Source organism: Durio zibethinus, chromosome 2, assembly GCF_047325235.1.
Source record: "Durio zibethinus cultivar Kanyao isolate XHJ-2024 chromosome 2, ASM4732523v1, whole genome shotgun sequence".
Classification (NCBI taxonomy): Eukaryota; Viridiplantae; Streptophyta; class Magnoliopsida; order Malvales; family Malvaceae; genus Durio; species Durio zibethinus.
The window spans coordinates 5,788,042-5,804,306 of NC_143163.1; the positions used below are offsets into that span (position 1 = coordinate 5,788,042).

The 16,265-nt window shown below is 31.2% G+C and overlaps 2 protein-coding genes across 4 annotated transcripts; one reads left to right on the top strand and one right to left on the bottom strand.

Moving 5' to 3' along the window:
* Nucleotides 1-3,461: 3,461 nt before the first annotated feature.
* LOC111309059 (oligopeptide transporter 4) lies at nt 3,462-10,902 on the top strand. Of its 3 annotated transcripts, XM_089747871.1 has the most exons (7): nt 3,462-4,039; nt 5,461-5,558; nt 7,235-7,410; nt 7,522-7,798; nt 8,021-8,273; nt 8,409-8,591; nt 10,002-10,902. In XM_089747871.1, the coding sequence occupies exons 1-7, from the start codon at nt 3,503-3,505 to the stop codon at nt 10,614-10,616; spliced, it is 2,139 nt and encodes a 712-aa protein (XP_089603997.1). In that variant the 5' UTR covers nt 3,462-3,502; the 3' UTR covers nt 10,617-10,902. The 3 variants fall into 3 exon arrangements, with proteins under 3 accessions (XP_089603997.1, XP_022763614.2, XP_022763616.2); XM_022907879.2 differs by having other exon boundaries at nt 7,235-7,798; XM_022907881.2 differs by lacking the exon at nt 3,462-4,039 and adding an exon at nt 4,300-5,082 and having other exon boundaries at nt 7,235-7,798.
* Nucleotides 10,872-13,410, bottom strand: LOC111309060 (heat shock protein). The gene is made up of 8 exons (XM_022907882.2): nt 13,087-13,410; nt 12,908-13,009; nt 12,664-12,817; nt 12,363-12,542; nt 11,895-12,029; nt 11,520-11,602; nt 11,282-11,375; nt 10,872-11,174 (listed from the first exon to the last, which is right to left on the bottom strand). Exons 1-8 carry the CDS (start codon nt 13,335-13,337, stop codon nt 11,088-11,090), a joined length of 1,086 nt encoding a protein of 361 aa, XP_022763617.2. The 5' UTR covers nt 13,338-13,410; the 3' UTR covers nt 10,872-11,087.
* Nucleotides 13,411-16,265: the final 2,855 nt, after the last annotated feature.

Sequence of the window (16,265 nt, forward strand, 5' to 3'; positions counted from 1 at the left end):
GGACTTTTTATATCTTTTAATATATTTTTTATGTATGTAGAATTCACTTAGCTATAGGATGAGATAGTTTCTCATCACGTTACAGTTACATTTTATAATAAAATCTTTAAAAATTTAATCATAAAATAACATAACAGCGCAATGAAAGTCTTTCCCACCGTACTTTCAGATAAATCAATTGTTAATGGCAAGAGATTTCTCCCCAAATTTGATTTGAATTATAGAAATGCTTTGAAAATATATAATTGGTGTAATCTTTAGTTGAGCTTAGTAAACGTATAACACTCGTAAAATATGCGTAACGATTATTCAAATAGAGAAAAAAAGAAAGCTTTCGACTTACATGTAAACAAAAAAAATCAAATCAAATGCTCACAATATCTTTTGAAAATCAAAATATAGTCCTAATAATTATCGTATGAAAAGGGCTTTGGATTCGATTATCATTTATCTAGAAGGAATAACTTCTACGCAACGTCGAAGAAGTTTAGTTAGTGGTACAGTATGGGCATGCTGGAAGAAGAGATGGGAATTCGAACCAATAACCGCAAGCTTATCGGTTGACTTTGTGACTCGTGACTTTCACGTTCAAATGTCGACTTTGTATTTAGAAAAATGATGGGAAATATGAGTGGATCCCAAAGGTTTCGGATAATTGGACAAAAAAAAAAAAAAAAACAGCTGTACCGCGTGATATTTGAGAATGATACCACCACTGAAGTTTGAATGTATATAGACATATAATATTTAGTCCATGGAATCTGCTGCCACTTGATTCTGTCTTTCAATCAGACCCAAAAGGCCAAAGGAATCCTTATCATAATTTCTTAATTAAAAATGTAATTATTCCGTGACATCGCTAGCCTTTTGCTTGTTTTCTTTTTTCGTTGTTTGCCATCAGTAAAGATTCTTGGATTCTATCGCATCGATTAATTGCATTGCCAAGTGCATTTATACATATCACGCGGTATAGTTTTTCTCCATTACCTTTTCATTTATGATTGAAGAGAGAGTGTTCCTTGGACAGTTGGATTTTAGAATAATCAATTGTTTTAATGTAAAAATAAAAAAAAATTTATTATCACTGCCTCCATTCAACAAATCTTTTGATTTTTTTAATTATTTGTGGTTCTAATTATAACCTAGCTTGCTTTCTATCTGCTATCATATTGCCAGACTTGCTTTACCTAATAGTTTGTGTATAAAAATTAATACATGTCAAACTTCGTTAGATTTTATAATAAAATATACGAGTAATATATATACAGTCAATGAAATTAAGATCTTTTGATTGCGCAAGAAAAATTTTATTTTGAAACACGAGAAGTCAATTGACTAGATACATTAAGGATCGAATAAATTTCATTATAGGTGATTGATCTTATATAGGATGATTATGGATTTGATATAGTTAATAAAATTTAATAATTTATTGGTATAAATTAAAATTTAATAATTTAGATGGAATTTTGAGCAAAGTTCAGTGATGGATAGCGAAATTCTCTGAAACAAACATTATTCAATGTGTTTGAAGGTGAAATTTTTTATATAAACTAATTTAAATTTGAGCTATAGTAATGTTGTCATTGCAATAAGTAATTTTCAAAAAGTTGAAAACAAACAAAGATAGAAATGAAAGACAAGCGGGGCAGCCCCCAAGGCATCTTTCCTTGGTTTATGGTCATTCCAGTCAATGTTTTGCTGCTATCAGCTGTTGCTTGCTCTTGAATGTGCTGCGGATTGAAGGAATAATATCGATATATACCACTTGTTTGCCTTAAATTATTACCACCAATTATACACAAAATGGAGTCGTGTTTGAATTATTATCACTAATATACAATCAATAAAGTCATAATCCAATTAGAAGAACCGATATATATATATATATAAATTATTAAATATATTGATTATAAAGTTTTTTTAACTGAAAAAGATTAATTTAAAAAAAATGAGACACATGTCACTATTTTAATTTCATGGTGGTATTTTTTAACTTTATTAATAGATTAATATAATGATACATGTCTCATTTTTTTAATTAATTTTTTTTTATTTTTTTAAAAAACATATATCATTTTATTAATTTCGCTTATAAAATTAAAAAATTATATTGATAATATATTTGATAATTTTTTTTATATATAATATATATGGAAGCCCTAAAAAATTCATATCTTTACTTATAAATAGGATAAATTACAAACAAATTTATGATTTTTATAAGGTACATATTTAGTTTACACATATCAATGTAAAGGATAATAACTTCTTCCATCCTCAACGCCGCTAATTAAGATTGTTGATAATTTGTCTTTGTCTAACAAGTAAACTTACTAATGAAAATTGATTACTACTTATTAAACAACAATGTGGTCATGAATCATGATTCTATAATGTCTAAATTTTTTTTAATTAAAAATTTTTTTAATTCAATTGATTCAAGTAATTATTTTAACGTAATCTTAAATTATGATTTTATATTATATAATACTTTTTTTTAATTCAAAAAATTTAATTCAATTGATTTGTATAATTATTTTTTTAAAAATTAATATTCAATTGATTTAAAATTTAAATTTTGATACCTATATAAATTCTTTTTTATAAAAAACAAAAAAAAAATCATGATCCTACTATTTTCAAGGTAATAAATTTGATAGCAGAAGTCAACTTCATTATTAAAGACTTGGACTAGAAACAATACTTAAGAGCAGACAAAATAGAAAACCTTTTGCTACCACTAACGGTGAAATGGGTTGGACATGGACATAAAGCATGAACTATGGAACTCCAAATTTTGTCATGAAGCCTCTAGGCTAAAGAAAGTTCAGATTGCAATTTGTTTCTAGTGTTTCTATGGCAATTCAAAGGATCTTGATATTGATTTCCAAACAAAGTTAAAACGTAATATTAAATCTTAGCCCTTCAAATCTTATTACCCTTTTCTCTTATTTCTTTTCCCTTATTTTTTTTCTTTTCCCTTATATTGATTGACTATCCTAATTGAGTTTATAGTTGATGAATTTATTTTTTTTTTGTTATATTTGAGGCTTCATAATAATTTAAACTCTTATCATTGAAACTAAAATGAAAAAAAAAAAAAGATAAATAATTTATTAATTTAATGATTAAGTTATAAATTAAAAGTTTATTATAAATTTTAAGAATTGAATTAACAAAATTTTCGATTTCACATCTTTTTATCTTTGCTACCAAACAAAACAAAAATCCAACGCTCGATTAATAGATGGGGCTCTCTTTTTATTCTATTAATAGATTAATAGACGGGGCTGTTGCCTATCGCCAATGAACTTAAATCAAATACCTTACATCACTTTAGACTCTCATTGGTCATAAAAAAAACCAAAAATCTATTCATACTATTTCTCTTGGACCATTCTCGTGGAAAATCCATTCTGTCATATGCAATAAATAGCTTCCTAGCTTCTAAGTTCTTCACTCAACCTATCTCCCAACCACCAACTTACACCAATTCACCATGGGATCTCTAGAGGTGCAAGCGCCCCCTAATCCCACCACCTTAGACCCTGAAAAACATGTCATCAACGGTGAAAACGCCGACGACGATGAGCTTTCCCCTATAGAAGAAGTCCGGCTAACCGTTACCAACACTGATGATCCGTCCCTCCCAGTATGGACCTTCAGAATGTGGTTTTTGGGGCTGTTATCATGTGCTCTCCTCTCTTTTCTAAACCAATTCTTTGCCTACAGGACAGAGCCACTTATCATAACCCAAATCACAGTCCAAGTAGCCACACTTCCTATAGGCCAGTTCATGGCTGCGGTGCTTCCCAGGACACAGTTCAAGCTGCCTGGTCTAGGGTCCAGAAAGTTTTCTTTGAATCCGGGTCCTTTCAACATGAAGGAACATGTACTTATTTCTATCTTCGCAAATGCTGGAAGTGCATTTGGGAGTGGCTCTGCCTATGCAGTTGGTATTGTTACTATCATTAAAGCATTTTATGGTCGGAGTATATCATTCTTGGCTGGTTGGCTGCTTATCGTCACCACTCAGGTAATCAATCCTCAAAATACTTTAAAATCTGTTTGGGTGAAGTTTCTTTTTAAAGTTTTTCTTATTTCTAAGAGAAAGCCTTAAAAACAATTTATGTATATTTTAAGTATGAGAGCAGAACAAGAAGTACAAAGTAAAAATTCGAGGACCTTTCCCCGTCTTGTAATATCACACGGCAATGGCCGACATGCATATGATTTGGCATTTGGCACACACACTTTTTTTTTTCATTTTATCACCCAATAATTGAGAATCAGAATGATTATCTTTCCCAAGTTCAAGGTACCCCAATTTTTCATTTTGATTGTCTTTTTATCTCCTCCTCCTCTAATAATTTAAAAGAAATGATACAATACCTTATAAAATAAGATATAGTACATTGTATATATATTCAGTCACTAATTTATTATGCCGTATGTTGTTACCGTTCACATGTTCGATAAATAGAATCCCGTCAGGCTTTAGCCCTTCTCTCTCTAGTCTCAATTATTCCAATCTCCGCCGTGAGATCTATGGAAATACAAGCCCCTCATTCCAGCGCCAAACCTTCAGACCCTGAAAAACATGTAGCCAACGGAAGAAACTACGACGACGAGGATATCTCCCCTATAGAAGAAGTCAGACTGACGGTGACCAACACCGACGACCCGACCCTGCCAGTATGGACCTTCCGTATGTGGTTCTTGGGCCTGTTATCATGCGCCCTTCTCTCTTTTCTCAACCAATTCTTCTCTTACAGGACAGAGCCTCTTATCATAACCCAAATCACAGTCCAAGTGGCCACACTTCCCATCGGCCACTTCATGGCTTCTGTTTTGCCTAAGACCCAGTTCGCGATTCCTGGGTTTGGGTCTAAACGATTTTCTTTAAACCCTGGTGCATTTAACATGAAAGAGCATGTTCTCATTTGCATCTTTGCAAACGCTGGAAGTGCTTTTGGAAGTGGTTCTGCTTATGCGGTTGGTATAGTTAATATTATCAAAGCCTTTTACGGTAGGAGCATATCGTTCTTGGCCAGTTGGCTTCTCATTATCACCACTCAGGTAATTAAAATAAAGTTAACTAGTTTCTAATTTGTTGGAGAAAAAAGTTAAAATTTGATTCTTCTGTTTACTTTTAATGGTTTCAATTGCAAGAAAAGTGATTCCAATTTCCAAGTCTCTGGCGAAAAAAGTTACTACACTTTGTAATTACTATTAGTTGATGGTTAGATTGTTGTTGCTTGGCTTGTTAATTATTAATTAAGCTAGATAATAATCGGGATATTGGATATATCATTGATCAAAAGAAAGATATTTCTTTAGCTGTAAGTCTATAACTGAAATGATTGTTTATTACTTGTGCCACTGTTAGTGGTAGTGCTAATGTCAATCTCCTACCAGGAAAGAAAGTGATATGTCAATCTTTGGTTTTGGGTGCAGGTGTTGGGATATGGTTGGGCTGGGCTGCTGAGAAAATATGTGGTGGAGCCGGCTCACATGTGGTGGCCTGGCACCTTGGTGCAAGTCTCACTTTTCAGGTAACTTTTTAAATTCTCATCCTCTTGGCATCGGAAACTCACTGTGTCACTTTCTTTTTTTTTTTGTAATTTGAGGTAAGAAATTTAAAACAGATTCTGAGTTGGTTAATTTCGCACCAAATCTGGTTCTTCCCATATAAAATGAGTTTAACTTTAATGTCTTCCAACTGTTATCTGATTATGACTCACTCACGTCATTTATTCTTCCTTTCACATATTAAAGTTTTGGGTCAGTTGGAATCAAACAATATTTTTGCAAATACCATATATTCGTAAAATAATAGCACCATAGTTAATGTCTTGTCCTCTGTCTTTTGAAGACAGAACTTGAACCCTGGTTTTGAAAATAAAACCAAATATTATAGATATATAATCCGTAGATAAGTGCAGAATACAGGGCCAGAGGCCAAAATATTCGTGGGGAATCCCAATTGAGTAAGGTCCAATACTCGAGGCATTTTCCAATAGTATCACCCTTTAGTGTCCGCTTGCCTGCCTTTGTCCTTTTGTTTCATGTGGTGTGCAAATCAACCAGAGAACATAGCACCACAAGAAAGAAAAAACTGAGGATATGAACAGGATGGGGGCCTTTATTTTGTTTGGTTTAATCTGAATTATTGGACTAGTAATATAAAAGAGTTTTGTGTCATTATTTAACAGACAATAGTAGCACGTCGGAGTTGGTCATGGGTCAAAGTCACACGCATTTCACTAAAGATGGGCTCTCTTGTGGTGCCTAATCGTAAGCTGGTTCGTGGTTAACATATCAAACCATTGCTCAAAACGAAAGCAAAAGCACACAGAAACAAAAAAGAAACAAAACAAAAAAAAGGATCTCCTCACACTAGCTGCCGGGTTGAGTCAACCGTTACAACTGAGCCAGCGCATTTGTTTAATTTCTCCATTCAAACCACATGAATGGAAGGAAAAAATAATTGAAAAAGTGGAAATCTTTTAAAGAGGAAATAAAATTACGCTCAAATATATCTTGTCAAGGCGTGTTTTTCGGCTTTCTTTTCTTTATTAGATTTTGTTTGATTGATATTATTGCTATTTGCGTTTTGTTGTGCTAAAAAAAAAAAAAACCAAGCCCTGATTCAAAAAGACAAAACCTAAATGCCCGAACTATTGGTTAGTAAACGTCCAATTAAGCTCTGGTAGGAGGACAGTGAAAGAAACTTCCAACTAGAATTACTGGTGGATATTTATTAAATCACTGAAAAAAATGGTTGGTCCGTACTAGTCTAGCACGACATTGATGATATTTGCCTAGTCCAGTAGCAAAACTTTAATATTGCTAACCCTCTACTGGCTGCATCAGCTCCAGCAATTACATCAGGAGTATCCATTAAAACAACTGTTATACCTACTTGCAGCAGTTTCACAATGTCATGCACTTATCGTTTCATGCTGATGATGTCATAGGCCACATGTGGTGAATCATAGAAATTTAACAATGAATCCTTTTCGTAATGTTTGAACCCAATGATGTTCTAAAGGAAAGCAGATACGCATATTAGTCAGGATGTTAATCCTGGATACAGATACAAAGTTAAGCAAAAATAGTAATATCTTTAATCTGAAAGCCTCTCTCTTATTTCGAGGCTGTGATCTCTTGTTTACCAAAAAAAAATATATATATCTTGAATACTAAAGTCTTTGATCTAAATCTGTAGGGCTTTGCATGAAAAAGATGATCGGCGAATGACAAGGGCAAAGTTCTTCCTCATTGTACTAATTTGCAGCTTCTCATGGTACGCGTTCCCAGGGTACCTCTTCACAACCCTTACCAGTATCTCGTGGGTCTGCTGGATCTTCTCCAAGTCAGTAACTGCCCAGCAGATCGGTTCAGGTCTGAGGGGACTTGGCCTAGGAGCCTTTACACTTGATTGGACTGCTGTGGCGTCCTTCTTGTTCAGTCCTCTCATCAGCCCTTTCTTTGCCATTGTCAATGTTTTTGCAGGCTATGTATTGATAGTTTACATAGCAATTCCCGTTGCTTATTGGGGCCTAGACTTGTACAATGCTAGCAGATTTCCCATATTCTCCTCTCACTTGTTTACAGCCAAGGGTCAAAAGTACAACATAACAGCAATTGTTAATGACAAGTTTGAAATTGATTTAGCTAAGTATGAAGAGCAGGGACGAATTAATCTAAGCATGTTCTTCGCTCTCACCTATGGGTTTGGTTTTGCCACCATTGCATCAACGCTGACACATGTGGCCCTCTTCTATGGAAGGTAAATTTATACTCATCATTCTTATATGTTTCTACGTATGAGACTTTATTTTTAAATTTAGATAACTGTGCTTAATGAAGAAGAAACCTGACCACATTTAATAAAATGAAAACCAAAATTTTCCAACAAAATAATTTCACTTTCCAAGTAATTCAATTTTTGTTCTTAAGTTCTTGAATTTAAATTTTCAGAAAAATCACTATTGTCATCTATCATCAACAGGGAGATATATAATCGATATCGTGCTTCTTACACGGGCAAGGAAGATATTCATACAAGGTTGATGAAAAAATACAAGGACATACCTTCCTGGTGGTTTTACATTTTGCTTGCTGCAACATTTGTTGTATCACTGGTGCTCTGCATCTTCTTGAATGATCAGGTTCAAATGCCATGGTGGGGACTACTCTTTGCTGGTGCCATGGCCTTCGTCTTCACCCTTCCAATTAGCATCATAACTGCCACAACAAACCAGGTAATCAGTTTATTATAAAATAAGTCAAAATAAGATTCCATCCATCCCCAGAATGAAAAATGTCAAGTTTATGATGAAATCTGGAATTGAAGAATCAGCGATTTTCCTATTAATGATTTCATTCATCATGTACAGACACCAGGCTTGAACATTATCACAGAGTATGTCATGGGTCTCATATATCCAGGAAGACCTATTGCAAATGTATGCTTCAAAACCTATGGTTATATGAGCATGGCTCAAGCAGTCTCCTTCCTCAATGATTTCAAGCTAGGTCACTATATGAAGATACCTCCAAGATCGATGTTCTTAGTTCAGGTACATTTTCTTCTATCTATGAAAGTATCAATATATATCTCAATGAAACAAGGAAAAAAGGATCTTTGAAAACCACTAAAATGCTGTTGAATAGCTGTTAAGGTATCCATACAAGGTTTAAATTAAGAAAAACATAAAATGAAACAAAATAAAAGCACTGCATAGCTCTATATCAACAGGTTCTGATCAAACTAGAAATTAATCTTAATCATATCAGACAAAAGGCCAGTGATAGTTGTTGTCAAACATTTATAAAAAGAAGAACTAATCACTAAGGAGAGTTCAAAAGATTTTGATGTCTATGCTGTCACAAAATTTATAGAGATGAGCCCTTTCTGCGTGTGAAATATGAACATCAATAATTATTTAAGGTAACGTTTGGTATTTTTGGTAAGTTCATCATGATAATATAATCACTAAAGTGATCTTATTATCAAAATGATTTTAACACTTTTGATTGGAAATCATTTTATTTAGTTAACAATTGTTAATTTTTTAAAATTAAAAATTCCTGTGTTTAGTATTACTAAAAATAAAACATTATCTTGTTTAAAAATACTAAAATAACCATGCATATTGTAATAGTTACATAAATTAATATTTTTAAAATTATATAAAAATAATTTATAAAATAATAGTAACATTTATTTATTTCATAATAAAATATAATTAAATTATTAAATTAATAAATATATTTATTAATAAATTAATTAATTTTTATAATATAAATTATGTAAAACATATTTGAATTAAAAAATAAAATTAATCTATTAAATTGATAATAAAAGAAAAACAAAAAAATTATATTATATATAAAATATTAAAAAAAGTAAAAAAAAAAATACACAAATTATTTTAGAATTTATTATAATGAATATTAATTTAAAAATATAAAAATTTATAATATAAAATAATTACAATTTTAAGAGAAAATAAGTTTTTAATTCACTATTAAATGAATAAATTAATTATTATTAATTTTACATATTATTTTATCTTGATGATAAAAGTTTTTCATCTTTTTATATGAAAATTATATCACTCTCTAAAACAGTGATTTGATCACTTTTAATAGTTTAAGATTACCGTCATGTAAGATTATCAAATGCTTACTAAACACAATAATCTAATTACCATATATAAATCATCGTTATTTTTGAAATGATTACTGCAAATCGAACACTACCTAAAAGAAAACAGGATCCACAATCAAATGATAACAGAATGAAAACTTTCAAACGCAACAGATAATGTGTTTTAATCGAAACTCTGTGCCTTCAGCTCGATAATTAAATAGCTTATCTGGAGAGGATCCTGTACATGCTTCCGTTTTTAGTTTTACATTGTTTTCTTTAAAAGCACAGCAGCTGAATAGTTTACTTCTTTTGCACTTCATCTGCTTATCTATAGTTCATAGGAACAGTTCTGGCTGGAACAATCAATCTTGCAGTGGCATGGTGGTTGCTTAACTCCATTAAGAACATATGCCAGGATGATCTCCTCCCTGCTGACAGTCCCTGGACATGCCCCGGTGACCGAGTCTTCTTTGATGCATCTGTTATATGGGGTTTGGTGGGGCCCAAAAGAATCTTTGGTTCTCTTGGTAACTATCGGGCAATGAATTGGTTCTTCGTAGGAGGTGCATTAGGACCTGTCATCGTTTGGCTCTTGCACAAGACATTCCCCAAGCAATCTTGGATTCCCTTAATTAACCTTCCAGTCCTTCTAGGAGCAACAGGAATGATGCCACCGGCAACACCAGTAAACTACAATTCATGGATTATAGTCGGAACTATTTTTAACTTTTTCATCTTCCGTTACCGAAAGAGGTGGTGGCAAAGGTACAATTACATCCTTTCAGCAGCTCTAGACGCTGGGGTAGCTTTCATGGCAATACTATTGTATTTTTCAGTGGGAATAGAAAATAGAAGTGTGATATGGTGGGGCACGGAAGGTGAACATTGTGACTTGGCAACTTGTCCAACAGCAAAGGGAATAGTGGTTGAAGGTTGTCCGGTGAACTAATGACTGCACTCCTCTTTTAAATCTTTCAAGATTTGCACACCATAGAATTTACGAGGACCGGAAAAGAATAGTGAAAAAACTAAAGGCATCAATAGAATTTTGTGTGTTATGTGTAAGATATTGTTCAAAGAAAACTTTCCTTGACATTCAGGTGCATTCTTTTTGGATTCAGTCCTTAGCCAAAAAGCAAGTTCATGTCCAAAGAAAATCACCATCAGTACCAGAAGCCTCCATAGGGGAATTCTTTATGAAATATAATGGAAATTATGTTATATTATTATTATTATTTTTTTTTTGTTGATTAAGCAAAAGAATTTGAAACTTCCAACTGAATCTTCTAATGTCAGCTAGCAAACAATAAAAAAGGAAAATGTATCAAGGAGATGAGATGGTCTACCTATTTAATTTTATTGGATTACATATTTGTCAAGTGAGTGCCTCAAGGACATATTCCACACCTTGAAGTAGTAGTCACATGTTTCCAGAAAGCCACTGATTATACTCATCCATTCTTATTATAAAGGAGCTGGAGCTTGGACAGCCACCTCCACCATATGCCTTCAAGTTTACAAAGGGAAAGAAAATCATTTGAAGTTTTATCACAAATATTCAAGTCATATATACAACAAAGATGAACTTATGATTGCATTAGTTATGATGCCCACCTTTGCAACTTCAGAGGTATCAGTTGCAGTATCTGTGCTCCTTAGACACATCTTAAGATTTTTCCTTTGCATATATATAACAGCTCCTATGGGCCTAACATCAGCAATGAATATACTGTAAGAAGAATACAATGATCATATCTTGCTTGATTAGAAAAGAGATAATGGTACCACAAGAGAAATTTGTTTGTTTAGAAGGGAGTCTTCATCCTTAAGGATCTTATCTAAGATAAATTACCTAAGACCAGCTGTGGCACTTTTTAGACTTAGCTGCTTTCCGATTTCGTCACTTAAATCAGAGCTGCCATCTACTCTAACTCCCTAAAACCAGAGTAGAAGACAAAATTTAATCGGAGCATATTACAGAAATGAAAAAAGGGGAAGGGGAGAAGGTATGACCAAGGGAGATTTGGGGGAGAGACACATGCTACATATTTGATGTGACACCATATAAGTCAAACAAATAAAACAGACTCCATGCAATTCGCAGGACCATATATGTAACTTGGAAAGTGATCAACGGGATGCTAAATCTCAAAAGTAAACCATTTATGACAAAGAAAGGATATCTGTTTCAGGGATGATTATCTGAAACATTTTGATATGCTACTACCAGGCACTCCCCATAGAATCCTCTGCCCAAGTGAACTTTAAATGCCTTATCTAGAAACTTGTTTGCAGCTATCTGGCGAGAAGAAATATACAGATTTCCCTTGGCAACCAAATCAGCAGAACTGATCTCAAGTAACTGCAATGAAAACAAAAGACTTCAACATTAAAATAAAATTTGAAGAGGATACAAAATGCTTATCAGGGAAAGAGAAGAAAAAGGGAGGAGCATCACAGTCATCCAAACACCTTTCAAATGCCAATTATGCAAGTTAAACATGCTAAGTGTTAGCAACTGAGAAGATAAGAGCTACGGGGTAAATAATTATAGAAATTTTGTAAATTTTAACACCATTTCTTCATCTAAAAAACATAATATGATAAGTGATCAGGGTTTTTATTCAATCAATAAGACATAGTCCTAAACTCCAACCAATAACAAAAGAAAAGGATCAATTTCTGAGCACTGAACCTGTTCAAACAAGTATGGATTAGTGATGCAATTTAACTTGGCACGCCATTCACCAAGTCCAATTCTAAAAGCTTTAATTTCCGGTAAGCTCCATCTGCAAAGATCTGCATCTTCAATATACTTTAGAACCGTTTCAACACAACCTCGGACTTCTGAGTTCAGCAAATTGGCAGTCTCCACCTTATTTAAATTAATCAAAACCAAAAACAACGGCCTAATCTTTAGATCATATATTCGCACACACATTCAAATCACTCTAGTAAAGCACAGCAAAGAAACACAATAATGCATTCATACTTACATCAGGAGACACCATATTCGCAAGCTTATCAGAAAAATACTCATATACAGCAATTGAACTACTCTTCTCAAGATTGATATTAAAGGTGATTCTCAGATCTTCGGAAGAGTTAATTTTTGGAAGTGCCGATTTTCGATGATCAAAGGCTATTACTCTACAATTTTAAATAATTACAGTGTCATCTAATTTGTAAAATGAAATTATTAATGGAAATATTAAACAAGAAAATTGGAATTCAACTTACTCACACATTGATTGCTGTGAAAGCTTTGTAGCAAACCCTTTTGGACCGACGAAGTCAAGAAGATAACACTTGTCTAATCCTTCAACAAAAAAATCTTCCACCCTGTAAAAATAAATAAAGTAAATGAATATTTATTTAAATAATTTGATTCTTGAAATTGAAACATTGAGATTAAGAACCTGAGGGGTTCAACGGAGGAGAAAGGCAAAATAAGGCAAGGGAGATTAAGACGAGAATGGTAAAGGTGAGCGAAGAGAGCGGATAAGGCGCCCGAAAACGAGGGGTAGTTGTATAGAGCCACATTTGGGACGTTCTCTTCGGAAGCTTTCGCTATTGCTTTTAGCGCCGCGTCTGATCGAAAGGTTCGATGCCATGAATTCCAAGTTTTCAATGAAATTACCTTCCATTTTCCGCCAAGGCAGCGAGCCATCTCTCAGCCAATGTCCGGTGAACACCGACCGACTTGCGCTTTTGTGGTTTTCCCATTTCTGGATTTTGCTTTCTGCTTGTTGCTAGGGCCGATGATGTAATTGGGTCACTGATCCTTGGACCCAATTATTTTGGGTTTGAACGTAATCATTTCGATGTAAAAAACTTAGCCCGCAATTGAAAATATTTATTTTTATATTGGTGTCTTCCATTTTAAGTAGTAGGATAGAATAAGGATAAATTAGTAACTTGAAAAAATATAATTTAAAAAAAGTCAATAGTCACGTAATTTATTAATAAAATATTAAAATTTTAATTTTAGTGATTAATGTTAAAATCTTGATAACCTCAAGTATACTAAAATAAAGTATATTATCTGTTGAATCGAAAATATATTCTAATTGATTTATATAGTTATTTAAGATGACATTCAATGTATTTAAAATCTAAATCTTAGCATTTATAATTTTTTTTATCTTCAAATTACAGTTTTTTTCATAAAAGAAAATGTTTTCCAATTCAATAATGATTTATTAAAGCTTCATCCTTTTTTTCCTTCATCTTAAAAAGGGTGTATCAAAAATCATAAAAAAATTATTTGATCACACCCTATAATACAATTACTAGCTTCATAATTAGCAAATACTAATATGCTGTTATTGCTTCAATCATTGGAATTATGAAAAGTGACAATTCTTTAAGGTTGTAATATGCTTCATGATATTGGAATAGAATGATTTACATTTTAATACAAAGAGGAACCAAAACTCATGACAAAAGAAAAGTGAGTTTTGAGATAGAATTGTAATTTTGCAAGAATTAACCTCTTTTAAGAATGAATTAATCATCTAAAATTTCCTAATTCTCATATTCAATTGATTCACTGTAGTGAAGGGTCTTTAAGCAAATGCTAAGTACAACAGTAATGAAAAAAAGAAAAAAGAAAAATAACTTATGCTTTTTGCCCAAAGTAGTCAAATTTTGTCATTTTGCTCCTTTCATGCAATTTGCTCTATCGCATTGATTAAAGTTATCCCTTGAAAAATTAAAGGCTGGTTTATAGACAATTAATATTTGTCTTACATTTTGATGTGAGGGTTAAATTAGATATAAAACTATACAATAAATTAAAGTTATTTCTTGAAAAATTAAGGGTTAATTTATGGAAAACTAATATCTTAAACTTTGATGACAGAGTTAAATTAGATATAAAATTAATTAATCATAATGTTAAATATGCATGTGCATAGGCTTTTGGAAGATGTGCATGGCAATTGGCAACATCAATTTGGGTTTTTTTTTTTCTTAGGTATTGTAAGCACTTATCTAGATATAATTAAATCTAAAACTATAGATAATAGTAGTCTCTTAAGTGTCAAGAGATTAGTCCTTTATGAGACTAGTATTATATTTTTTATAAAAAATTTTTATTTGAAAATATATGAAAATTTTATGAAAATAATTACAATTTTTTAATAAAAATATTTCGTAATAAATTATTTTTTGAAGAAATGACATAATTAAACATATATAGATACATACATATATACATATAAATACATACATTTATTACTATATATTATAATTAAAAGTAATCTCCTAATTTAATTAGTGCCTTTAGGAGATTATTATTTTATTTTTTATAATTTTTTTTAAATTGTTATAATAATACAAAAAATTAATAAAATTTCTTGATAAATATTTTTATGAAAACATTAAAAAAAACATAAAATATCAATAACCAATTAAACATATTTATTACATACATAAAAATACATACATCTATTACTATCCATGACCTAAAATTTAATCGTGTACGGATGAACAGTTTTTGACTAAAACCCAAGCCACGTTTCACTTTTTTTTTTTTACTTTTTCTTTTTGTTTTGCTTATAAAAAATTTTTAAAATTATTTTTAAATATAAGGATGCCACGTGTCAACCCATAATTGGTCTTTCTTTATTTCATTTTTCCTTTTTTTTTACATTTTTCTTTAAAAAATTAATAAAATTTTGAAAATTATAATATATATATATATATATATATATATATATTTGTAAAGATTGTATTTTTATATGTGGGATCCTTTGTACCAATTTTTTCCCCTTTTCCTTTCTATCCTTTGTGAATTTTTAAATAAAAAAATAATTAAATTTTTTTATTCTTTTGGAACAAACTTGATGTGCATTTCGCTTCTTTTTGGCTATCACGTATCATTTTCTGGGTTTTATTTTTTATATTTTTTGTTTTTTTACTTATCTTTAAACTTATTTGATAAATACCTTTAAAAATTATAATTTTTTTTATATTTGTGACCCATTTATAACCATTTTTTTCTCTTTTCTAACTTTTTTTAAAACTTTTTTCATAATTAAAAATTTAAAAATATTTTAAAATTTTTTTGAATTAATATTTTAATAAAACTCACTTGATACTAATTATATGTCGTGTGTGTTTTTTGTTTTCATTTTTCCATTATTGGTCAAAATTATTGTAATACATTTTTTATCATAATTACAAAAATATCCCTTATATTATATTTGCTTAAAATTATTGCAATACCCTCTAATCATAATTAAAAAAAAAAAAAAACATGTGATGTCTTTTCTACTTCATATGATATCTTTTCTACCATAATTATGAAAATGCCCTTCATATTATAATTAACTGAAATTATTATAATGCTCTCTAACCATAATTTCTAAAATATCATTTTAATTGCTTCATGATTATGCTTTAAAATTTAACATTCATACAATAATATGAAATTAATCCCCTTAAAAATGTTCATAATACCATTTTAATTACTTGACAATTGAATTACATGTAACCAAATTGATTATGATACCCATTTTTGTATGATTAACTAAAATTACTATAATGCGTCTGTTAATAGAGGTGATAATGATTCGGGTTAAATCAGATTTGG